Source organism: Herpailurus yagouaroundi, unplaced genomic scaffold (assembly GCF_014898765.1).
Source record: "Herpailurus yagouaroundi ecotype Mexico unplaced genomic scaffold, PumYag 77, whole genome shotgun sequence".
Classification (NCBI taxonomy): Eukaryota; Metazoa; Chordata; class Mammalia; order Carnivora; family Felidae; genus Herpailurus; species Herpailurus yagouaroundi.
In genome coordinates, this window is record NW_024412388.1 from 37,348,750 (window position 1) to 37,374,334 (window position 25,585).

At 43.9% G+C, this 25,585-nt stretch overlaps 2 protein-coding genes and 1 long non-coding RNA gene across 4 annotated transcripts in view; 1 reads left to right on the forward strand and 2 right to left on the reverse strand.

Moving 5' to 3' along the window:
• The window catches only part of LOC121017620 (cytochrome P450 4A11-like), a 7,086-nt gene extending 5,128 nt beyond the window's left edge, over positions 1–1,958 (reverse strand). The window contains exons 1-2 of the mRNA XM_040455968.1: positions 1,249–1,958; positions 484–782 (exon numbers count right to left, since the gene is read on the reverse strand). Coding sequence (XP_040311902.1) covers positions 484–692 — 209 coding nt within the window. The 5' untranslated portion in view covers positions 693–782; positions 1,249–1,958. The remainder of the gene's footprint in view (positions 1–483; positions 783–1,248) is intronic.
• The window catches only part of CYP4X1 (cytochrome P450 family 4 subfamily X member 1), a 54,369-nt gene continuing 28,951 nt past the window's right edge, over positions 168–25,585 (forward strand). Inside the window, exon 1 of one of the 2 annotated variants that reach the window (XM_040470131.1) lies at positions 168–377. Coding sequence is in view for 1 of the 2 variants with exons in the window: in XM_040470130.1 (XP_040326064.1) it covers positions 24,790–24,966 (177 nt within the window). In the remaining variant the exon portion in view is untranslated. Of the gene's footprint in view, positions 378–24,637; positions 24,967–25,585 lie in introns of those variants that run through there. The other variant, XM_040470130.1, reaches the window with a different exon arrangement.
• Positions 7,051–10,058, reverse strand: LOC121027074 (uncharacterized). The gene is made up of 2 exons (XR_005788539.1): positions 9,777–10,058; positions 7,051–7,180 (listed from the first exon to the last, which is right to left on the reverse strand). It is a non-coding gene; the product is annotated as an uncharacterized LOC121027074 (long non-coding RNA).

The following is a 25,585-nucleotide window of genomic DNA, read 5'->3' on the forward strand; positions in this document are numbered from 1 at the left end:
GGTTGTTCCCTACACCTGACGTGATCCCCGGTCCAGCGGTTGACCCTATTTTCCTGTAATCTGACACCTTCTGGGATTCCTGTCTATGGTCTGCATAGGTTGGGAAACTGCTAATGTCTGAGTCCCAGGCATCTCAGGGCCAGGCTGAGAGGATGGGGTTGAGTGGCTGGGCAGAGAAACATCAGGAAGCCTGTTCTGAGAGAAGAGGCAGGGCTGCTCAGCCTGAAGGGGAAGACTCAGGAAGGAGCAGCCATTGTCCTCAAAGAGCAAAGCTGCACCACAGCCTGCAAGATCTGCCTAAAGAAAGAGGGCACCACCACAGGCTTCCTTGGAGGGGCCGAGCTCCAGGGCTGGCATGGGGCACCGAGGTCTGAGAGGTAAGCTAGACCCACGTGCTGTCACACAAGAAGCCTGTGGAATGCATCTGCTGACCAGGAGGATACTCTGAGAATTCAGGCCCACTCTGTCCCCCCATTCCCCAACCAGCCCCTTCCTACCTCCTGGATGTGCCCAAAGAGCCAGTGGGAAGGAGGGGACGGGAAGTGCTGGACCGCTTTGAGCAACCACTGCCTGTGCAGGTAGAGCTGTGCTGCCTTGAGCAACAGCAGAGTGAAGCCTAGCAGGGAGGCCACTTGCAGGAGCCCAGAGACACCGTCCAGGGGTCTGGTGAAGCTCAGCACAGAGACACTCATGGTGCAGGGACAGCTGGATCCGTTGACTATTCCTGACTGTGGCTGACCTCCCCTGAGCACCGCAGCCTTGTCAGTACAAGGAAGATTGCCCTGCCCACAGAGAGGGAGGGAAATAGGAGGGGGCAGAGGTTAGACTGGGCCTCCAGAGTTCATTAACTGAGAGGATCCACCTTGGGAACCAGTGGGAGGAAAGCTTTCCCAGCAGACAGCAACAGTGGCTGGCAAACTCCCACTTGCCCTTCTCCCTATTATTCATTCAATATTTCAGGAGCACCCCTAAGTGCCAGGTGTACTGAATGCCACAACACAGCTGCCTACAAACAGACATGAGCCCTGACAGCAAGAAGACCGCAGTCCAGTTACCGAGTTCAGAATGTGTGGTTGGTTGGCTTATTCTCCCTTATCAGAGAGCAGAAGTCTTACAGGGAGCTAGTGTGATGTGGCCACAGGAGAACTGCCATTGAGAGTGCCAGCTGGGATTAGAATCAGGGGTTCTCCCGACCACCTGCCTCAGGTGCTTCAGCAATGTTCCCCATGCTTGTCACTGTCCACCCACCAGTTGTGCCTGGAGCAGACTGTGCTGGCAGACAGAGCACTGGCCCTAGACTCAGATCCCCAGCCCCAGGGCATGCTCATGACATAGGAAGCCAGCAATGTAGACTACTTGAACCTCGGTTTCTCCTTCTGGAATGTGGGGTAATCGTCCCTTTCCCAAATTACCCCCAAGTTCCTTCCTCCAAAGTCCTCCTTTCTCGACTTCATGACAGAAGATTCATCACACAACCCTTGGACCAGAGTTCTTTCCTGCTTCCCCTAAATCCTGGGCTCCTGTCCAAACCCTAGGGGACATAATCACATTATCCATTCCCCTCAACTTAATATGGTTACCTTCCATCCCTCTGTGGCCCCTGGTCAGAGACTTTGGAGCCGGACAATTTCCCTTACTTGGCCCAGCACCAGCTTTGCACCTAGCATACCAGGAACAGTTGTGGAGAGAGCCTGGAAGTAGGACAGCCTGGGTGCAATTCTGGGGGTCACTCTGTCTTTACTTCCCAGAGTTCTCGGTTTCCTCTATACAGTGAGCACATGATGCTTGGTGTAGCTAACATTTAGTGAGCACTTACCATGTTCTAGGCACTGAGAAAGAAACCTTAGAGGTTTTCTCCACAACAACCCTACAGAATAGACTTTTTGACAAAAATCCCCAAGTCGAAGTGAGAAAACCATGGCATAAAGAGCTTAGTTGTCTGTCCAGAGTCACCCTCCTGGTAAGAGGGAGAGCCGGCATTCAGTCCAGGAAGTCCTGCCCCAGAGACTTTGCTGTGAACCGTTTGTTGAAAACCAGGCTCCAGCCCGCAGGGGGCAACGCCCAAATGCTGCAGGGGACATTTCATGCTTGCTTTGTTTGATCCAGTGTTTCCTGGGAGCAGCAGTGTGTTTCGGGTATCAATCCCACATTTTGGCATAAATGCAAGCCTCACTATGCAGGGCTGTTTTTGTGAGCAAGTGTAGGGCACACCATGTCCGTAGATGTAGCAGTCGTTGAAGACGATATTCACAATTTTCACGATGTGACTAAAGCTGATGATAAACTGGTCAAAAGAATGTAGAGCTCTCTGTAGAGAATTTAAGTCTTACTAAGTTGTGCTGGCGTCGTCAACATTGTTAAAGAGTCAATATCTGTCCCGTTCATTTGCTATCCAGACACCACAAGCAAGGGTTCTTTGAAGGTTGTAATGGGGCAACCCATGTCTTATGCTTCCTATCGCGTGGGACTGAGGGCTGTGCCTGCTGATGATACCCAGGGAATACTTACTGATGTGACGAATGAATGAAGCTGGAAATCAGGATAACATTGCACCAGTTAGATCACTGTCTTGAAGAGACTAGGTTTAGTGTTGGTTGCCACATTTTAAAGCGAAATGAGTATTTCCTGGCTCTGTGAATAGGCCGCAGAAAGGCAGGTGAGTGGGTGCAGTCATTCCCCAAGATGGAAGCTTGAAGTGATTACTCAAGTGATTACTCATAATACCAAGCACTTGCTGTTTCTGGGGCTGATGTATATTCCTAAATATTGGCATGCTTTTCCCATCTAAGAGAAGGCTTGAAGCCATCATTTATTTGTTTATTTTTGGCTGGGGCATTATGCAGCACCCCTTTCTACCTAGAATGAGATCTAGGGTGATTCTGAGAATGTGAGCACTCCTTACCCAGTACCATGCATGGTGCTGGCATGGGTAAGCTTCCAAAATATGTCCTCAATATTGGCATAGTGGTTTCCAAAGCACAATCACAACTACTGCTCAGTTTATCAATACTAAATTACAGACAAGTAAACTAAGGCCCAGGGAGCTGGTTGACTGTCTCAAGGTCACAAAGCAAGTAAGTGTCAAACTTAGAACAATGACCATAAATGTCGAACTCTAGTTTTGCTAATACCCGAGTATCACTTATTTTGTGTAATAGTTACATTTGTTGACATGATGCCAATGTTTTCATATATTATCTACCTACATTTTTAAAACACCCTATCTTAGAACAGATACCAGCCTCTGGATGATGTCTCCAAACTTATCTCCAACCACTGTCCTACCAAGCGGCAGCTTCTGGAAGACACCACACTTCTTCCTGCCCCAGAGCATGTGTGCTTGCTGTTGGTTCTACCGGAATGCTCCTCTCTTACCCTTCACACTGCCAGCACCTTGTCATCCTTCAAGTTTCACTTTGAATGCCCTCTCCAACAAGAGGCCATCCTGGATCTCCCTAAGTAGACTCTCCCTGTTAGTCTCTCTCATAGCACTGTATTTGTTTCCTGTTTTAGATGGACTGCTCTCTGTATTCATTCTACTTACTTGCTTGGTTGAATATTATCAGTCTTCCCCAAGAATGAAAGGGCAGGACCATGTCCGTCCCATCACATGGAGTATCTTGACAATGCCTTGCACATAGCAGGTCCTCAACGAAAATGTGTCAATTGACATAAGGAACAGAACTGAGCTGACTTCTGCATTGCACAGCAAGCTGGTTTTATCTTTCTTATGAAAAACTTTAAAGCTGAACTAAATTTCTTTCTGGGAGTAGTATAGATAGAAGGTTGATGACAGGCAGCATTTGCAAGCAGATTGGCCAGTTTGGGGCTGTTGAGCTAACCCAGGAACATTAAGAGAGAGGGTGACTTGGGCTTACAGTGGTGGCTCTGGGACTGGAGAGCAGGTGAGCTCAAAGATATTAAGACTGTGACTGCCTAGGAGGGGCTAGAAGAGGAGTGAAGGACAGAACCTGGACAAAGTTGTAACCTGAGCCCACCCATTCTCCTCAGCCTGCCCACCCTGGCTTGAACAGTTCCTTGGCTTCCTGAACATCTATGAGCCTGACTTCCCTAAAGGTTTGTAGACCTGAGGGGGTTAGTGTTCTCAGGAGAGGGTGAAGTTCCAGAGAACAAAGGGCTCAGGTACCAGGTGGGGAGGAGTCCTGGGACCTGCATCTCACTTTTAGGGAACTGGGGTCCTATTTATCCACATGTCCTGTTTATCCACAAATAAATATCTAGGAATCTTCCAGTCTGTGCTTGACCTGATCATCTTTCTCCTACAGATCCCATGATCACAGATGTGTTTAATTTCTTCTTCCACTGGATTGAGGAGTGGGCACCTGCCTTCCCTGCCTTTCCCCTCCAAGACCATGATCCTTCCCTCTGCATCCTTCCTGTTCTGTCTCCACTCACTCAGGCATCCCACCAACTGGACAACCTGGCCCTCTAGTGCCCTTTCTTACTTAAGCTGCTCCTTAGGAAGACAGAAGAGAACACAAGCAAGCTACTGTCTGTCCAAAAAATGGGCTCAGACACATTATACTTCTGGGTCTGTTGTTTTCTTTCTAGACAGGCATCTACTTGGCTGGTTTTTGTTTCTCCGGTGGAACTCTGACTAATACAAATTTTGGTAGCAAGAATTTTCTAGAGGAACAGAATCTTAATGAGTTTTTTAAATTCATTCTGGATTTCATGAATGATTTTTCCATTAGGATTCATTGGAAAGACACTGATGACCCTATTGCCAATGGTAAAGAGGACACTGCTAGCCCAGGGCCTGATGTTGCAAAATGCAAAACATCACTATTAGATAATGCTAATCAAATACTTGTAATAGGCAAGGTTTGGTGACCATGTATTTGATGACATATTGCATTTTAGTTACCCTAAGGAGCATAAGATTGACTAGTTGTTCCATGCTGTACTGGAAAAGTAGGGAAATAATGATGTGAAGGATTCAAATTCTCAGACCACAAAAGAAATAAATGACTTGAATGCTTCTATGTCAGCATTGTGCCCTATGTCAGCACCACTGTGCCCTAAAGCCCCAGGCCTTCACCAGGGCTCAGATTTCGGAGCCTCTGTGTCACAATTATAAGCAAATTAAATTCCATATCTTGTAGGTGTCAAATTATAGTGAGAACACTGAGCAATGGGAACCTGAAAATTGGAATGGGGACATATGAGATATCCCCATGAAGCTGGAGACATCAAACCCCTATAATCTACTGAGTCTTCTTTCATTTGGGGAATACATCCATTCCAGTTATGTATTCCAGAGGCAGAGAAATAACCTCAGGATAAGTTAGGGTATACAGCACTAGCTAGGAGGCAATAACTTGCAGGGTTAAAGGAAGGCTCTTCAAGGGGCTGAATATGCTATAAATCAATGTCCAACATATGGTTCTCTTACTCTACAGTCAGGGTTCACCCATCCAGGACTCAAGAGATGGAAATGGGACAGGCACCACACATTGTTACCCCTAGTGACCCAATTAGCCACATCATTGGTGCTTATTCCTGTAACATGTGCTCTGTTGGCCTAGTGATCTTATTTCCAAAGGCAGGAGTGCTTCCACCAGGACACACAGGATGATTACGTTGAACTGCATGTGAACATATCTCCTGGCCACTTTGGGCTCCTCATGGGTCTGAATCAAAAGCAATTACTGTACTGGATTTATCCTGATTGCAAAGGGGAAATTAGTAGTTTCTTACCAATGAAGGTGAGAAGAATTATGCTTGGAATAGAGGAAGTACATGGGGCATCTCTTAGAACTACCATGCCCTGTCATTAAAGTAAACTGAAAAATGCCACTGCCCAGTTGAGGCAGGACTGGTTATGGCCCAGGTACTTTAAGAAATAAGGTTTGGGTCACCCCACCAGGCCAAAAACCACAACAGGTATGGTGCTTACTAAGGGTAAAGCAAATATGGAATGGGTAGTGGGAGAAGGTATTTATAAATGCTAGCTTTGGTCATGCCACAGGTTGTAGAAATAAGGAGTATATTGTTTCTAGCACTTTTCTTTATTTGTTGTGAATTTGGTTATATATGTGTGCACCTGTGTGTCAGAGTTTTCTTCCTTGTCTTACATCCTCCAGATAAAAGGTAAGATGTAATTATGTTAAATATATATTATAGTCCTCAAGATATAGGATTTCAGGGAGAAGAAAAAATATGCTCCAATGACTTTGTTTTGTGGCTAGGGACAAGGGTCAACATACTTTCAATTATATTAAGGACACTTGGTGGAAGGGTGACTGTATTCTAGTTAATGGGCAGATCAAGTATGGTTTAAAGAGATGTATGAATGCCAAGTGGACTACAGTTGGACTGTGAAGACTAGTTTTGTGGGTCGACTTGGACTGGATGTAGTACCAGTTATTCAATTAAATAAAAGTCTTGGTGTTTCACTGAAAGATTTATAGATATGGTTCAGATCTGTAGTCAATTGAATTTAAGAAAGGGATAGTTCCTTGATTCACAGGGAGGCCCAATATCCTCATTGAATGGTCTTAAGAGCAGACTTTAAGAAGGTGGAAAATGCAGAAGGGATTCTCCCTTAGAGCTTCTTCAACACCTTGGTTGTGGCCCAGTGAGACCCTTTTCAGATTTCTGGTCTCCTGAACTACAAGATGATCAATTTGTGCTCTTATAAGGGACTAAGTTTTTGTCATTTGGTAGAATGGTAAGAGAAAAGAGTACAGGGAAAGAACATCAGTCAGGAATGGAAAACAACAGGAGAAGCCAGACAGGCTGGAGACAGGTGCAGAATCAAGAGTTACACACACAGTCAGAACTAAAGCTGGGTAACAGAAGGGTAACAGAAAACTAGTAGGAATCCTGGAAAAGGATGAGACAGAGAAAGGCAGACAGTCTGACGGGCAAGAGGAGGAGATCACAGAGGCTGGCATGAGTGGGGCAGAAAACAGGAGATGACAGACGGACAGGAAGACAGGATAGCAGGCAGGAGGGCCTCAGTGTTCACACTTGTCTGCACAGGTTTTAGAGGAGCTTCCTGAGATGCAGGTGGATCCCATTCTTGGACCTCAACACAATTCTTGGCCAGGGAACAGGGACCCTGGAAGGATCTGGCGCCAGCTCAAAGCGGAGCAGGGTCAGGGCCACCGCCACCTTCATCTCGTTCATGGCAAACTGCTTCCTGATGCAGTTCCTGGGTCAGGGAGGGAAAAGGAAATGAGAAGTGGCCTGAACCCCTCACTGGGACCAGCACATTCAGGACCCTCCTGCATGCGCCAGCCCCCATCCCTTTCCTTCCCGGACACACACACATCTCGACCCAAGCCTTGCTTCACACTCTGCCCCTGACCCTTGACAAAACCCACAGTCTTCCAGGACTAACTGCTGCTCCTACCTCTGCTGTCAGCAGGCCTGAAATCCTCTTACAAGAGAGTCAGCTCCTGAGGCACACAGCCAAGTCAAGTGATCACTACAACAGTTAATCCTTAGGTTGTTTGCTGTCTCCATAAGCCATTTCTGGTTTCACATAGGGAAAGCCAGAATAAGGTACCATAGGGAGCAGGCTGGGTCACATGTCAGGCCCTAACCGTCTGGGGGGCTAGAGGGACTCAGATCCTCAGAGAAAGGACAAGGTGGAATTGTGTAAGGAAGTCAGAATGAACACAGGGAAATATTGTGGTGGGTCAAGGCCTTAACGATGCTCAACGTGCTGCACCATCTCCCTCCCAGTTTGGGTCCAGACTCCAGGCTTCCCTTCAACCCTTCAGTCAACCAGCTGCTATAGACTCCATTTCTACTGCAGAAATGTCCCTGCCTGCCATCCCTCAGTCTCCTCACCCAGGCTTCTCTGTCTCCTGCCTCCCCTCCCTCTCCTGAAGCCCTGCCCAGCTCTGACTCTCCCAGGCCCTCCATCACAACTAGGTCATGTCCACATGCCTCAGCTGGCATCAAAGTCCTCTCTGGCTTGTTCCCTCACTCACCTGTCACCTGTCCAGCTCCACCCCCCAGCTCAGCTCCTGCTGATGTGATTCCTGAGAATACCTTCCTTCCACCTGCCACATGCTCAAGCCTAAGGGCAATGACACCCTCCCCCTCTCTGTTGCCTGTACATCATACCTTGACTCTGAAGTCACTATAGTTATTTTTTTACTAAAGGACATGTTACATGTACAGGACAATGTGAGGTACATGGAACTTCCTATAGTGTATTCAATTAGTAAATGAGTGAGTGGAAGAATGAATGAATACTGTCTCTTCTGAGTGGTGGCATTTATCTCTTCACTGTGATCTCTTGGATGCAAGATCAATATCTTTCCTCTGCATTACCAACTCCTAATAGAGGATTTGACACACAGAGACAGGCTTGATAAGTAGTCTTAGAATTGAATGATGTTTATTGCACTGAAAACAAAATCCTGAACGGAATAAAATATGAGTAACCATTAGGTCTGAGCTAGGAATAGAGCTGTCTAGCCCTCTCCTGTCTCTTCTGGCAGCCACGTGTCTTCTGCCGATGTCTAGGAGGAGGAATTTAATCCCAGGGTGAAATCAAATCCTAGGCCAGCATCTGCAAGAATAATTGGCTTAAAGCCCATTCTTGAAAGTGGATTCACTATTTGAAGAATTGATAGAGTTATGCATTCCAAAAAAAACTTGTTTCTAGTAACTCTTGGGGAATTTCCTGAAGTTACTATTTAGAGGACAATTTCAGCAGCACTGGAGGATTTCACAGCAGCCACTCTGGAGAACAGTCATCCAGCTCCACAGCAACTTCAAGTCTGCTTTATGTTTTATACCCCAGGAAACTTTCAAATACCATGTGTCATGTATAAAACAGTGGCTTTTCTCTCAAAAACAGTTTAATGTCCTCATTTGCATATATTTGCCCACTGGTGCAATTGGATTCTAAGTATGATATTAAGGTGTGTACAAGGGTGCCTGAGTGGCCCGGTCAGTTGTGTGTCCAACTTTGGCTCAGGTAATGATCTTGTGGCTTGTGGATTTGAGCCCCGCGTTGGCTCTGTGCTGACAGCTCAGAGCCTGGAGCCTGTTTCAGATTCTGTGTCTCCCTCTCTCCCTCTCCTGCTTGTGCTCTATCTCTCTCTCTCAAAATAAATAAACATTAAAAAAAATTTTTTTTAAGTGTGTGGAGCCCAGATCATGTGTACTGATTTGACACCTGGGAAAACTGTCAAGTGTATGTGAACATTACCATTACAAATATTTTGGATAGATGCAAACATAATGGCAACACAGATTAGTGGAATACTTCATGAACCCCTTAAGAGGCTACAGTAACTATTTCTGTATATGACTTAACTATTTGAGACATAAAAGGCAGCTGAGAATGGAAACAATGCAAAGTGATGCAGTGCGGGGACAGAATGGCGAGTTGAGTAGAAAAGACTGGCTTGAAAATGTGTACAAAAGAAATCTATCAGATTCCATCCAGACTCAAAAATTGACAACACTTGAAATTAACATGTGAGAAAATCGATTGTGCAAAGTCATACTCATACACTGAATCAAACGCTAGAATGCATTGAGCTTTGGAACAGCCACCAACACTGAAGTGTGGCTGGAGATTGGGGAAGAGCAATGGGTCTAAGTCTCTCTGTCGTGCTGTGCTTACCAACTTTCTCTTGTACGTAGAGACACACACCTCTTTCCCAGCACACAGACATGCAAGAGCATATCTGTAGACACCCATGTAAACATAAGAGGTCACAAACATTGGATATGTTCCAGGTAAACAGTCCCCCACTCCCATCCTGGTACACGTAACTCACCTTACTCCTCCTGAGAAGGGCAAGAAAGCATGACTGTGTCAAACAGAACCCAGTGCAAACTGTGAAGGGTCAAACACCTGCAGAGGGAGCACAAGGTTCAGGACAGGTGTGGTCAAGCCCCTCCTTCCTCCAGCCAACCACCAGACAGAACACCCAGAGGTGGGACAGGAGAATGGGTTTGTCTGGAGAGATCATCCCATCCCCTCCTTCCCAGACCATCACACCTTTGGGTTTGGCCACACCTCTAGGTTGTGGAAAGAAAGAGAGAAAGACAGGAAAGATAGAAAGACAGAAAGACAGGAAGGAAGGAAGGAAGGAAGGAAAGAAGGAAGGAAGGAAGATGTAATGCCTCACAACTATTGAAGCATCTAAGTATCTATATTTGGCCTTATTATGCTTGCTTGTGGGCTAGGAAGATGGTTGCTGGAGGGTATTAAAGGCTGAGCCACCAGTCTCTTATGGAATTTCACAGTCCCCAAGGAATGTACCCAAGAAGGAAGAGGCACACCAGCAGATGTGGGTTAGCTCTCACCTAATTGCCCCAGGATCACCTTCATGTAGTCTGGGTCATAGACTGCAAGGGTAACTTGGCTTCCCCATAGCCAGCAAGGACTGGCACACAGGTTCTCTGCCATTTTCTGAAGATTTTGTAGTTCCTGGACCTTTTGGAACAGGGATAGACAAATCAATAAAACCTTCCTCTTTAGGTTCACTGCTTGGAATGGTGGTAGAGAGTAGAATGGCCACAGGGCAATAGTTCTAGATATCATCAGTGATTAGGAGTTTCAAACTGTTTCTGATGTGCCAGACTCTGATCCAGATTCCAGATTCAGTGAACTTATGTTCTAGTGTGGGAGTGGAGGTGGGGAAGACAATCGGGCTTAGAATCTGAAGTATTCTTCAATTAGTTAAGGGGCCTGCTCTGTGCTCCCAGGTCATGGACATCATTGGGTTGCCATTCTCCTTAGATTCAGTGTAGGGACTGCCCAGTGGGAGCTCTTCCCACAAAGCTATGTTACTTTGTCCTCCAGGATCCCCTCATACCTGCGCAGCAGGGGCTCTGTGTCCTGTTTCTTCCTAGAGACATGCCTCCTTTTTGATCACATGCTCTCCTCCTCTAGGAGACCCCAAGGAACCAAATGGTGCCATGCCTGGCTATTCCCCTCTCTGGGCCATTCTGAGGGCCACTGGTCTGTCAGCTGCCTGGATAAGTACTAAGGAGCTGCCATCTGTCCCTGAGCAGGTCTGGCCAGGGCCAGGTGAGACTCTCGTAGAGGAGATGGTACCCATGGTGGCAGTGGCAGGTACCCTGTCATGAGCACCCAGCATCCACTGGCCTTCAGGATGTGGCCACTCAGTGCAGGCCATGCTCTACTAAAACTGTGACCACCAAAAAATGTCCCCCAAGGGAGGCACAAGGACAGAAGGTGGACAGAAACTAAAGGGGCAGCACAGACAATGGTCAGGTGTTGTGGGCTCTGCTGGCTAGCAGTCAGCCTGAGACAGGTGGGAGGCCCTGGGGAAATAATGAGCCGTTGGGTCATGTATTTCCCACAGTGAAGTTCCCCTTTCATGGTTCCTTGTGGATTTCACCCCTAGGTAGTGCAGCAAGTTGGCTTACCCACAACATGCATGTCCTTCATAGTTATTAACATTATTTTCAATTTTTATCAATTAGAGTATAATTGTCTCCTTGCTCTGTGCCAGGCAACATTCAGAGATTAGAAGAACTAACATGAGACTGTAATCATCATCATTATCCCCACTTTACAGATGAAGAGAGGCATAGAGCAGGTATTTGAAATATGTGGCAAAGATAGGATAGAATCAGCCATGTTGGGTGTAGAGATTAGGTAAAAGTATTATCTTTAATAAAAAATTTTTTGAAGATAGGAGTTAAGATTGTGGAGAAGTAGGGGGACACTAGGCTTTTCTTATCCCTCAAACATAGCTGTATTGGGGTCAGATCACTTACAATACCCAGGAAATTAATCTGTAGAGTGGCAGAAGGATCTCCACACTTGGAGGGAAACAGTTTGGCAGGTGCATGGATGTGAGTTGGGAGAGAGAAAAATAGCCATGCTACAGAGGGGGAGGGAACCCCTTCCATAGAGAGACAAAAGGGAAAGAAAGAGAGAGGGGTTGCAATAACGTGGCATCAAATTAGCACAAGAGGAAAACATCTCTGGAGTGAGAAGTACTGAGTCTAGGTTATTATTTTTTTTGATGTTTTGTTTTGTTTTTGCAACTCAAACTCTCATGATTTGGAAGTGCATGACTTTCTCTGCAAGTGCTCCTGGGAAGGAGGGAGCTGGCCTGGAGTGCATAGCATGGTGTAGTCATCTCCAGGGTGCACTGGGAGAGAATAAACCTCTTCTTGGAATACTTTGGGAAGAGGGCTTATTGCCTCCCCAAGAACAAAAGACCTGGTAGCTTCCAGCCAAAGGTCTTTCATCAGCAGGGTGGAGAGGCTCTACTCTGGAGGAGGGGAGTGGATCTGCACCACGATAGCTCCTTTAAGACTTGGGTGTTTGAATCCCAGCCCTTGTTCCAAGAAGATGCAGGAGAGCAGAACAAACTGACTTTCTTCACTATTCTATGAGGGCTACTTGAACAGCAGGGGTTGAGATCTCTGCCCTATTTTTTCTCTAATAGCCCATCTCTCAGCACCTTCCATTCTTCCTTTCTATCAGCACCGTCTCCCTTCAGAACAAGCACCAAGTTCCCCATTGTCACTCTACTTTATTCTTTCTCTCCTCACCTCCCTTCCCACCTCTTACCTTAAGTTTATTCTCTTAGTAGACAAGCCCATTGACCTGGGATGCCTCCATTCCTTTGTTATTCTCTTGCTTTCTAGATCGTACATCTACATCTTATATTCCTCATCCTGCTCTTTCGTAAAAGCTCCCAGTATGTTTCCCTAGTTCAAGTCAATTAAATAACTATTTTTTGAGAGAGAGAGAGCAAGAGCAGTGCACACAAGCGGGGAAGGGGCAGAAGGAGAGGGAGAGAGAGAATCCCATGCAGGGTCCGCATTGTCAGTGCAGAGCCTGAGGGCTCAAACTCAGGAACAGTGAGATCATGACCTGAGTTGAAATCAAGAGTCAGACATTTAACTGACTGAGCCACCCAGGTGCCCCAGGAGAGAGACAATATTAAGCAGGCTTCACACCCAGCACAGAGCCAGAGGCGGGGCTTGATCTCATAACCATGAGTCAAGAGTCAGAGACTTAACTGACTGAGCCACCCAGGCGCCCCTAAACAACTATTTCTAAAGCAACTGCTATGCACCCAGCCTGGCTGGGCTCAAGAAAATCCAAGATTAAAAAAAATAAATCCTTCATCACCATGGAGTTTCCAGACCTAATGAGGAAGATAAGTTGAACATAAAAAGAGATACATAATGAGGCTGCATAGGACTGCTGACTATGGAATGAGTCATAAATGAAAACATAAACAAATGAAGTATCAAATGAGAGGTATGAAAATGAGTACTTTAATTGTTCACAGGCTGGGTGGTTAGAGAAGCATTCATAGGGGAGGTAATTCTTGATGGTGGGCTCAAGAAGAACAGAAGACACTTGGGATGGGGCATGTTGGGGACAAGGGGGAAAGGTGATTCTTCTTGCTCTGTTTTTCTCAATGAAGAGAAACATAGGGATCATCCTATATGTCTTCCTTACTGCGTTCACATCCAGTCAGCTATCAACTCCATCAAAAACACTCTACAGGGCACAACACCTGAGTAGCTTTGCAGGGTAATCATCGAACTCTTGATTTTGGCTCAGGTCACGATCTTACAGTTCGTGAGTTCAAACCCCATGTGGGGCTCCCCACTGACAGTACAGAGCCTGCTTGGGATTCTCTCTTTCTCTCTCTGCCCTTCTCTGCATGCATACATGCACTCTCTCTTTCTTTCAAAAAAATAAAATTAAAAAAAAAACATTCTCCAATATTTCTCCCACTCATTCTGCCTCTCTGTCCCATGGCACTCCCCCTTGCCAGGCCACCATCACATCTTATCTGAATATTGCAACGGCAAGAGAAATGGTCTTCTAGAGCCAGTCTTTCAACCACCCCCACCCATACACACACATATACATCATCTGAGAATCTAAGACCTGGATTCTTGAGGCAGACTGGATTCAAATCCCGATCCCCCTTCTCACCCTTTGATGTCCTGGGAAACCTGCATTAGTTCATCTATATATACCATGGGGAAAATGGTAATGTCTACCTCAAATTTTTATTATGAAGATTAAAGGAGTTACTATATGTAAATCACTTTAATATAGTACTTGACACTTAGTAAGCACACAACAAACATTTACCTATTATTATCTCCCAAATAGCTGTCAGAGTAATCTACTCTCTAACCAGGTCACTTTCCATTTTAAATCCCTTGGGTGGGGGAGGAGCCAAGATGGCAGAACAGCATGGAAGTTTTTTGTGTGTTTTGCATCCATGAAATACAGCCAGACCAACACTAAACCATCCTGCACACTTAGAAAACTGATTGGAGGATTAACACAACAATCTGCACAACCTGAACCATAGAATTCAGCAGGTATACAGCACGGAGAGGTGAACTTGGGGAGCGAGAAGCCATGGGAAGGGAGGTGCTTTCGTGTGCAGAGAGAGAACAGAGATGGGGGGGGGAGAATATGGGAAAAGCACCCCTCCCCAAAAGTAGCTGGAGAGAAAGTGGAAAATTTGGAAACAGCCACAGGGACTAAACTAAAAAGGGAGAAAGGAGAAAGGAGAGGGTTTAAATTCCATTAAGACTGTAAACAAGGGGAGCACAAAGTCTGCAACTCTGCACCTCAATACCTGGCGGTGCTCTGGTGGGAAGGGCAAATCCCCAGGAACAGAATGGGATCCGAGAGGTTCTTGGGCCACACGGGGAAAAGCAGTTCCACTGCTGGAAGGACATTTGGTGAGATTGTTGAGGCCACCTGGTCCCAGCAGACCCCAGAAAATGGCCACATTCGCTGGTGCTGGAACAAGGTCATTAAGGGTGAAGCCTGGTGCCAGATGTGTGTTGTGATTTCCCATAATCCCTGAAAAGCTGCTGCTACACTATCTCATGAACTTTTTCTGGGGCGGGCTGGCGCCTGGCCGCAGTCTCAGGGCACCAGCAGCAGCAGGGTCTCATGAACGTTCCTGGGTGCGGCCAGCACCTGGCCATTGCTCAGTGAGACCCTCCGCAGGGGCAAAATGGGTCAAAGCCGCAGTCCTTCAGAAGTAAGGGGTCAGGGAAAACAGCCACATCTAAGATGAAACTCGGGAGAGAGGTACTGCCTGGGGCCTGGTCACGGGCAGTGAAAAAATGGGGAGTAGATGAAAGCTGAAGACAGAGGATGGATGCATGATTGCTATTCCAGGAGAACAGAGTTCCGATACTGGAGACTGGGTAGCTGGGTGATGCCCTTTCACCACTCCCACGCATGTGCATATGCACCTAGGAGCGCCGTAACAAGCCACCCCAGTGGGGCTAGCAGTGCCATCTAGTGGGGAACGGAGCCATTACACTGAGCCCCACCCAACTGGGCCAACTTCGCTCTTCAAGAACACAAGTCTCACTGCCTGCCTAGTTTATGGACTATAAAGCACTACATAGTCTGACTTCTAGGGGAAAACAGAGTAATTTCAGTCCTATTTCAATCTGTTAGCAGGTCCATCTATTCAATTTTCTTTCTTTCTTTCTTTCTTTTTTACACTTATTTTCTTTTTCTTGAATACAGAAAGAGAAAAAATTCATTTTTATTTTCAATTTTTATTAAAAATATTTTTCTTCAAATTTTTTACTATATTTTTTACTTTTGTGTACATTTTTTAAAATTCTATTTTACTTCCATCATCTTATTTTAGTCTACTTCAGTGTATTAACTTTTTGAAATTTTCAAACAATTTACTTTTCTTTTTTCTTTTTTGTTTCTTTTCTTTTTCTTGAATGCAAAAAGAGAAAAACTTCATTTTTACTTGCAATTTCTATTAAAAATATTTTTCTTTAATTTTTTTACTATATATATTTTTGCTTTTATGTAATTTTTTTTCAAATTCTATTTTACTTCCATCACTTCATTTTAGTCTACTACAGTGTATTCACTTTTTTAAATTTTCAAATGATTTCCTTCTTTTTTCTCCCCTCTGTTTTCTTTTTGTTTCTTTTCTTTTTCTTGAATACAGCAAAAGAAAAAATCCATTTTTATTTTTAATTTTTATTGAAAATATTTTTCTTTAATTTTTTTCTACTATATTCTTCACTTCTGTGTAATTGTTTTCAAATTCTATTTTACTCCCATCATCTCATTTTAGTCTACTTCAGTGTATTCATTTTTTCAAATTCTCAAACGATTTCCTTTTTTTCCTCCCTTTTTTTTTTATTTAAAAAAGGGTTTCTGGGGTGCCTGGGTGGCGCAGTCAGTTAAGCGTCCGACTTCAGCCAGGTCACGATCTCGCAGTCCATGAGTTTGAGCCCCGCGTCGGGCTCTGGGCTGATGGCTCAGAGCCTGGAGCCTGTTTCCAGTTCTGTGTCTCCCTCTCTCTCTGCCCCTCCCCCGTTCATGCTCTGTCTCTCTCTGTCCCAAAAATAAATAAATGTTGAAAAAAAATTAAAAAAAAATAAAATAAAAAAGGGTTTCTATCAAACCACTTTCAACACCCAGATCAAAACACACTTAGGATCTAGCATCATTTATTCGATTATTTTGTGTGTGTATTTTTAATTTTGAATATTTTTTAATTTTAATTTTTTTAATTTTAATTTTTCTACTTCATTAATTCCTTTTCTCCCTTCAAAATGACAAAATGAAGGAATTCACCTCAAAAGAAAGAGCATGAAAAAACGACAGCCAGGGATTTAACCAACACAGATACAAGCAAGATGTCTGAACCAGAATTTAGAATCATGATAATAAGAATACTAGCTGGAGTTGAAAATAGATCTGAATGCCTTTCTGCAAAGATAAAAGAAGTAAAAAGTAGTCAGAATGAAATTTAAAATTCTATAACTGAGCTGCAATCACGGATGGATGCCATGGCGGCAAGGATGGATGAGGCAGAACAAACCATCAGAAATATAGAGGACAAACTTACAGAGAATAATGAAGCAGAAAAAAAGAGGGAGATTAAGGCAAAAGAGCACGACTTAAGAATTAGAGAAATCAGAGGTGCCTTGGTGGTTTTGTCGGTTGACTTCCAACTTCGGCTCAGGTCATGATCTCACGGTCTGTGAGTTCGAGCCCCACATCGGGCTCTGTGCTGACAGCTCAGAGCCTGGAGCCTGTTTCAGATTCTGTGTCTCCCTCTCTCTCTGACCCTCCCCCATTCATGCTCTGTCTCTCTCTGTCTCAAAAATAAATAAACATTAAAAAATAATAAATTAGAGAAATCAGTGACTCATTAAAAAGGAACAACATCAGAATCATAAGGGTCCCAGAAAAGGAAGAGAGAGAAATAGGGGTAGAAGTGTTATGGGAGCACATCATAGCAGAAAATGTTCCTAACCTGGGGAAAAACACAGACATCCAAATCCAGGAAGCACAGAAGACCCCCATTAGATTCAACAAAAACTGACCATCAACAAGGCATATCATAGTCAAATTCACAAAATACTCAGGCAAAGAGAGAATCATGAAAGCAGCAAGGGAAAAAAGTCCCTAACCTACAAGGGAAGACAGATCAGGTTTGCAGCAGACCTATCCACAGAAACTTGGCAGGCCAGAAAGGAGTGGCAGGATATATTCAATGTGCTCAATCAGAAAAATATTCAACAAGAATTCTTTATCCAGCAAGGCTGTGATTCAAAATAGAAGAAGAGATAAAAAGTTTCCCAGGTAAACAACAACTAAAGGAGTTTGTGGCCACTAAACCAGCCCTGCAAGAAATTTTAAGGAGGACTCTCTGAGGGGAGAAAAGATGAAAAAATATATATACAGAGAGAGAGAGAGAGAGAGAGAAATAAATAAATAAGTAAATAAATACCAAAAGCAACAAAGATTAGAAAGGACCAAAGAACACCACCAGAAACTCCAACTCTACAAGCATCATAATGGCAATAAATTCATATCTTTCAGTTCTCACTCTAAACGTCAATGGACTCAGTGCTCCAATCAAAAGACATAGGGTAACATAATGGATAAGAAAGCAATATCCATCTATATGATGTTTACAAGAGACCCACTTTAGACCTAAAGACACCTTCAGATTGAAAGTAAGGGGATGGAGAACCATGTATCATGCTAATGGTCAACAAAAGAAAGCTGGAGTAGCCATACTTACATCAGACAATCTACACTTTTTTTTTTAATGTTTATTTATTTTTGAGACAGAGAGAGACAGAGAATGAATGGGGGAGGGTCAGAGAGAGAGGGAGACACAGAATCTAAAGCAGGCTCCAGGCTCTGAGCTGTCAGCACAGAGCCGGATGTCGGGCTCAGACTCACAGACCATGAGATCATGACCTAAGCCAAAGTCAGATGCTCAACCAACTGAGTCACCCAGGCGCCCCAATCTAGACTTTAAAATAAAGACTGTATCAAGAGATTCAGAAAGGCATTATATCATAATCAAGGGGTCTATCCACCAAGAAGACCTAACAATTGTAAATATTTATGCACCAAATGTGGAACACCCAAGTATATAAATCAATTAATCACAAACAAGGAAACTCATCGATAGTATTACCATAATAGTAGGAGATTTCAACACCCTACTCACAGTGATGGACGGATCATCTAATCAAAAAGTCAACAAGGGGGGCGCCTGGGTGGCGCAGTTGGTTAAGCGTCCGACTTCAGCCAGGTCACGATCTCGCGGTCCGGGAGTTCGAGCCCCGCGTCGGGCTCTGGGCTGATGGCTCAGAGCCTGGAGCCTGTTTCCGATTCTGTGTCTCCCTCTCTCTCTGCCCCTCCCCCGTTCATGCTCTGTCTCTCTCTGTCCCAAAAATAAATAAATGTTGAAAAAAAAATTAAAAAAAAAAAAAGTCAACAAGGAAACAATGGCTTTGAATGACACATTGGACCAGATGGACTTAACAGATATAATCAGAGCATTTCATCCTAAAGCAGCAGAATATACATTCTTCTCCAGTGCACATGGAACGTTCTCCAGAATAGACCATATACTGGGACACAAATCAGCCCTAAGTAAGTACAAAAAGATCGAGATCATACCGTGCATATTTTCAGACCACAACGCTATGAAACTCGAAATCAACCACAAGAAAAAATTTGGAAAGCTAACAAATACTTAGAAACTGAAGAACATCCTACTAAAGAATGAATGGGCTAACCAAGAAGTTAAAGAGGAAATTAAAAAGTATATGGAAGTCAATGAAGATGATAACACCACAACCCCAAACCTCTGGGACACAGCAAAGGCAGTCATAAGAGGAAAGTATATAGCAATCCAGGCCTTCCTAAAGAAGGAAGAAAGATCTCAGATACACAACTTAACTTTACGCCTTAAGGAGCTGGAAAAAGAACAGCAAATAAAACCCAAAACCAGAAGAAGACAGGAAATAATAAAGATTAGAGCAGAAATTAATGCTATCAAAACCATAAAAAAACAATAGAACAGATCAATGAAACCAGAAGCTGGTTCTTTGAAAGAATTAACAAAATTGATAAACCACTAGCCAATTTGATCAAAAAGAAAAAGGAAAGGACCCAAATAAATAAAATCAAAAATGAAAGAGGAGAGATCACAACCAACACAACAGAAATAAAAACAATAATAAGAGAATATTGTGAACAATTATATGCCAATAAAGTGGGCAATCTGGAAGAAATGGACACATTCCTAGAAACATATACACTACCAAAACTGAAACAGGAAGAAATAGAAAATTTGAATAGATCCATAACCAGTAAGGAAGTCGAATTAGTAATCAAAAATCTGCCAAAAACAAGAGTCCAGGGCCAGATGGCTTTCCAGGGGAATTCTACCAAACATTTAAGGAAGAGTTAACACCTATTCTCTTTAAGCTGTTCCAAAAAAATAGAAATGGAAAGAAAACTTCCAAAGTCTTTCTATGAAGCCAGCATTACCTTGATTCCAAAACCAGACAGAGACCCCACTAAAAAGGAGAACTATAGACCAATTTCCCTGATGAACATGGATGCAAAAATCCCCAACAAGATATTAGCCAACCGGATCCAACAATACATTAAAAAAATTTTTCACCACGACCAAGTGGGATTTATACCTGGGATGCAGGGCTGGTTCAATATCCACAAAACAATTAAGGTGATTCATCACATCAATAAAAGAAAGGACAAGAACCATATGATCCTCTCAATAGATGCAGAGAAAGCATTTGACAAAATACAGCATCCTTTCTTGATAAAAACCCTCAAGAAAGTAGGGATAGAAGGAGCATACCTCGAGATCATAAAAGCCATATATGAACGACCCAATGCTAATATCATCCACAATGGGGAAAAACTGAGAGCTTTCCCCCTAAGGTCAGGAACAAGACAGGGATGTCCACTCTCACCACTGTTATTCAACATAGTATTGGAAGTCTTCACCTCTGCAATCAGACAACACAAAGAAAGAAAAGGCATCCAAATCAGCCAGAAGGAGGTCAAACTTTCACTCTTTGCAGATGACATGATACTCTATATGGAAAACCCAGAAGATTCCAACAAAAAACTGCTAGGATTGATTCACGAATTCAGCAAAGTTGCAGGATATAAAATCAACACACAGAAATCAGTTTCATCTCTATACACCAACAATGAAGCAAGAGAAAGAGAAATCAAGGAATTGATCCCATTTACAGCTGAAAAAAAAAAAAAACCACATAAAATACCTGGGAATAAATCTAACCAAAGAGGTGAAAAATCTATACACTGAAAACTAGAGAAAGCTTATGAAAGAAATTGAAGAAGACACAAAGAAATGGAAAAAGATTCCATGCTCCTGGATAGGAAGAACAAATATTGTTAAAATGTCGATATTACCCAAAGCAATCTGCATATTCAATGCAATCCCTATCAAAGTAACACCAGCATTCTTCACAGAGCTAGAACACATAATTCTAGAATTTGTATGGAACCAGAAAAGACCCTGAATAGCCAAAGCGATCTTGAAAAAGAAAACCAAAGCAGGAGGCATCACAATCCCAGACTTCAAGCTATACTACAAAGCTGTAATAATCAAGACAGTATGGTATTGGCACAAGAACAGACACTCAGATCAATGGAGCAGAATAGAGAACCCAGAAATGGACCCACAAATGTATGGCCAACTAATCTTTGACAAAGCAGGAAAGAATATCCAATGGAATAAAGACAGTCTCTTCAGCAAGTGGTGCTGGGAAAATTGGACAGCAACATGCAGAAGAATGAACCTGGACCACTTTCTTACACCATACACAAAAATAAACTCAAAATGGATGAAAGACCTAAATGTAAGACAGGAAGCCATCAAAATCCTCGAGGAGAAAGCAGGCAAGACCTCTTTGACCTTGGCCGCAGCAACTTCTTACTCAACACATCTCTGGAGGCAAGGGAAACAAAAGCAAAAATGAACTACTGGGACCTCATCAAAATAAAAAGCCTCTGCACAGTGAAGGAAACAATCAGCAAAACTAAAAGGCAACCAACAGAATGGGAGAAGATATTTGCAAATGACATATCAGATAAAAGGTTAGCATCCAAAATCTATAAAGAACTTATCAAACTCAACACCCAAAAACCAAATAATCCAGTGAAGAAATGGGCAAAAGACATGAATAGACACTTCTCCAAAGAAGACATCCAGATGGCCAACCGACACATGAAAAAATGCTCAACATCACTCATCATCATGGAAATACAAATCAAAACCACCATGAGATACCACCTCACACCTGTCAGAATGGCTAACATTGACAACTCAGGCAACAATAGATGTTGACGAGGATGCGGAGAAAGAGGATCTCTTTTGCATCGTTGGTGTGAATGCAAGCCGGTGCAGCCACTCTGGAAAACAGTATAGAGGTTCCTCAAAAAACTAAAAATAGAACTATCCTATGACCCAGCAATTGCACTATTAGGCATTTATCCACGGGATACAGGTGTGCTGTTTCGAAGGGACACATGGACCCCCATGTTTATAGCAGCACTATCAACAATAGCCAAAGTGTGTAAAGAGCCCAAATGTCCATCAATGGATGAATGGATAAAGATTATATATATATATATATATATATATATATATATATATATAAAGGAGTATGACTCGGCAATCAAAAAGAATGAAATCTTGCCATTTGCAACTACATGAATGGAACTGGAGGGTATTATGCTAAGTGAAATTAGTCAGTCAGAGAAAGACAAAAATCATATGACTTCACTCATATGAGGACTTTAAGAGACAAAACAGATGAACATAAGGGAAGGGAAACAAAAATAATATAAATTAGAGAGGGGGACAAAACAGAAGAAACTCATAAATATGGAGAACAAACAGAGGGTTACTGGAGGGGTTGTGGGAGGGGGGATGAGCTAAATGGGTAAGGGGCACTAAGGAATCTACTCCTGAAATCATTGTTGCACTATATGCTAACTAATTTGGATGTAAATTTTTTAAATTTAATTTAATTTAAAAAATATCCCTTGGGTGGATTCCCATGGCCTTTTGTAAAGTCTGAAATCCTTACCTGGGCTGATCAGGCATCATTATGCTGCTGGAGCTTTTTCAGTGTCCTATCCTCCGTACTACAGCCAAGGAAATTCAATTCAGTGGACATTTGCAAAGGAATACCAAGAGAAGGAAAAAGAAAGAGAAAGACCAAATGCTGTGCTTTTGGTCTCCAAAATGGGATTTTTGAGTTGTATCTGGCCAGAATAAATAATTTTCTAACTTCCTGTATCTCCCATTAGCATGTCCTGTTGGAGTAGGCTGTAGATTTCCAGTCTCAATCAGGAGTAGAGAGGACACAGGCTGCATCATAAGGAAAGTTTCTACTACATTAAATGAAGGTTGTGAAAAAAACCACCTCTTCCAGCCTGGCAGACTAGGGTAAGAATTAGCATGCTTTCTAATGATTTTAGTGACACAGAACAGAAAAGAATAAAAATAAATAAACAATATATGTAAAAAAAATAATAAGCATTTAAAAAAATAATAGCAGAGGTGGCGAGGCCAGGGGTCAGGAGAGCATTTGATTTTTCCCCTCTAGGCTAAAATTCCAAAAGTCAGGATTTAGATAGATTTTGCCTTGCTCCCTTTTGGAGAGGAGACAAAGTGAAAATGGCAGTGAAGCAGATAAATGGTTTGAGTTAGCAGCCTCAAGACTCTCTGAGGCTCCTGGGTATAGTGCAAAAAGTCCCAAAGTTCTTTGCTTTCCAAGGAAAGATATGGAATGCAGCTGAAGGACTGGCCAGGTCTCAGAAGGGGTTAACATCTCCAGCAAGAACATGAGTAAGAGTGAGTCAGTTAAGGAGTCCCCAGGCCCTGACCCTGCTAAAAGAACTAACTAGAAGTTCACCAACCACACTCGGCAATTTGTCAGTCAGCCCAGAGGACCCCAGGACCAGACTCATGAAGCTGAGACTAGCCTGGATCCTGAAGGCAGAGCATGGAAATGAGGTCCTCAGCCCGATCACCACAATGTGTTCATATGAAGGCTACCATACACTTATCAAGGTACAGAGGAAGAATCTGGAAAACTAAAACACCATGAGTTACCCAGAGGAAAGTTTATAAACTGGAAGATTCTGAGACATGGCCAAACAACAACTTCTAGATGAGGAACGGAGATAGTCAGGAGGTGGGAAGGCCTTGAGAAGAAGGAGCTGAAACATTTAATGTGTGATACATAATAGAACATTCCAGGGGCTGGTACTTGGTCCAGATGAAGGTATCACCACTAGACTCTGTCTTAACTATTAACCTACCAAATAAAACCTGGCAATGGAGACTGGGGTAAGGGCTTGAGGAGTGGAGGCAGTGACAGGGAGAAGAATAGGAGGCTGTAGCAGAGATTGAGTTTATTGTTCAAGGCTGTAAACCCAACACCTAAAATGTGCCTTTCTTAGCATAAATAAATGAATGAATAAATGAATTTTGGGCAATGCCTATAAAGAAGGTTGGGAGTGGGGGACAGCAGCTTGGGCGGCCAGGTCTGTTGGATCCTAGTTTACCAACTAATAGGTAATAAATACCAAAACACATTACTTTCTGATTATTTCACTACATTTTCCTCTTATCTATGCTCTCCAGATTATTTATGCCTCTGGTATCCAGGGCTGGCTCCATGGGCATGGAACAGGGCCCCGTACTCAGAAGGTGGCAAGCTTGGTTTACTGCTTTCCTGTCATCATCTTGAAATTGTTAACAACTTTTTAATGAGGGGCCCCACATTTTCATATTGCGCTGGGATCCACAAATTACTTAAGTAATCTGGGACCTGATTGTATCTGTAGTGTCTTCTGCAGCTTGATAGCACAGGGTGGACATTGGCAAACGCCGGAAATCCAAGTTAGAACCAATTGTAAAATGTGTACCACCAGACAAGCCACACTATATAAGTATAATGATTACACATGCCCACCCCCAACCCCCGTGGGTTTTGATAGAATTTCAAGTAGGAAAGAAGGTTTTTGGGTTTTTTGTTTTTGTTTTTTGTTTTAAACATAGCACTTTACCATTTATTTGTGGCAAAGAAGAAAAACAGTGGCCTCAGCCTTGGTGTTATTTCAAAACCTAAATTCAGATATCCCATGATTGCAAACTGTCACAGATGAAGTGTGACACTCCAGAAGGGCGGTAAGAAGTCTCCCTGAATGAAGAAGGTTCGCATCAATTGGTGAAAGGTTAGAAATCCGAGAACTCGCGCCTGCCTCCTCTGGCCAAGCCTTAGCTGTCGCTCCCAGCGCTCTTCCTCCTCCGCGGGGAAGCCGGGAGCTCGCCAGAGTGTACGGAGACGCGGTAGGCTGGGCGACCCTCTCCAGGCGCGGGGCGGAGAAAGCCCACCCGCCTCCGGAGCCCCACAGACTTGTCTGCGACCCGCACAGCAATGGAGCCCTCTTGGCTGGAGATGCGCTGGGCGCGGCCCTTGTACCTGGCCTTCGTGTTCTGCCTGGCCCTGGGGCTGCTGCAGGCCATCAAGCTCTACCTGCGGAGGCAGCGGCTGCTGCGAGACCTGTGCCCTTTCCCCGCGCCCCCCACCCACTGGTTCTACGGGCACCTGAAGGTAATGGAAGGGAGGGGCGGAGAAGGATGCTGCCCAGGGAACCCGGCGAGCGGAGAGGAGGCTGCTTGAGCCCCTTCCTCCCATCGCTGCGTCCTGCACAGTTGGCCCACCCTGTGGCTCACAGCACTGCAGGGAAAGGAAAAGAGCCTGGAGCCTCTAGGGTGGAAGCTCCGGGAGGGCTGGGAGGGCCATGTAGAGACTGAGTACAGAAAAAGAACGTGCTGTAGTTCAGGGCGGGCTCTAATTGCTTCACCGATCTCTTGCATTTATGTACTGCATTTTAAAAATCCTACATGGATCGCTAAAAAATAGTTATGTTATTCTAAATAATGCAAATTAACTGCAGAAAATATGCAAAATTGAGCACAATTGCCACCCTCAGTCCGTTACAACCAGAGAAAATGAACTTTCTTTTCCCAAGATTCTTTTGAAGTAGAGAGCAGCCCCAGCCAATCGCTCAAAAATGGTTGGCGAATTTACCTTTTGGTCTCTCTTGTTCTCCAAATCCTCTCTCACTCCTGATTACCTTGTTTATTCATTCAGCCAGCTTTGAGTGGAATTGTGTGATGGGTGCTAGCATTACAAAGAGCAGACCCCCGTACCTGCCCTCAGAGGGCCA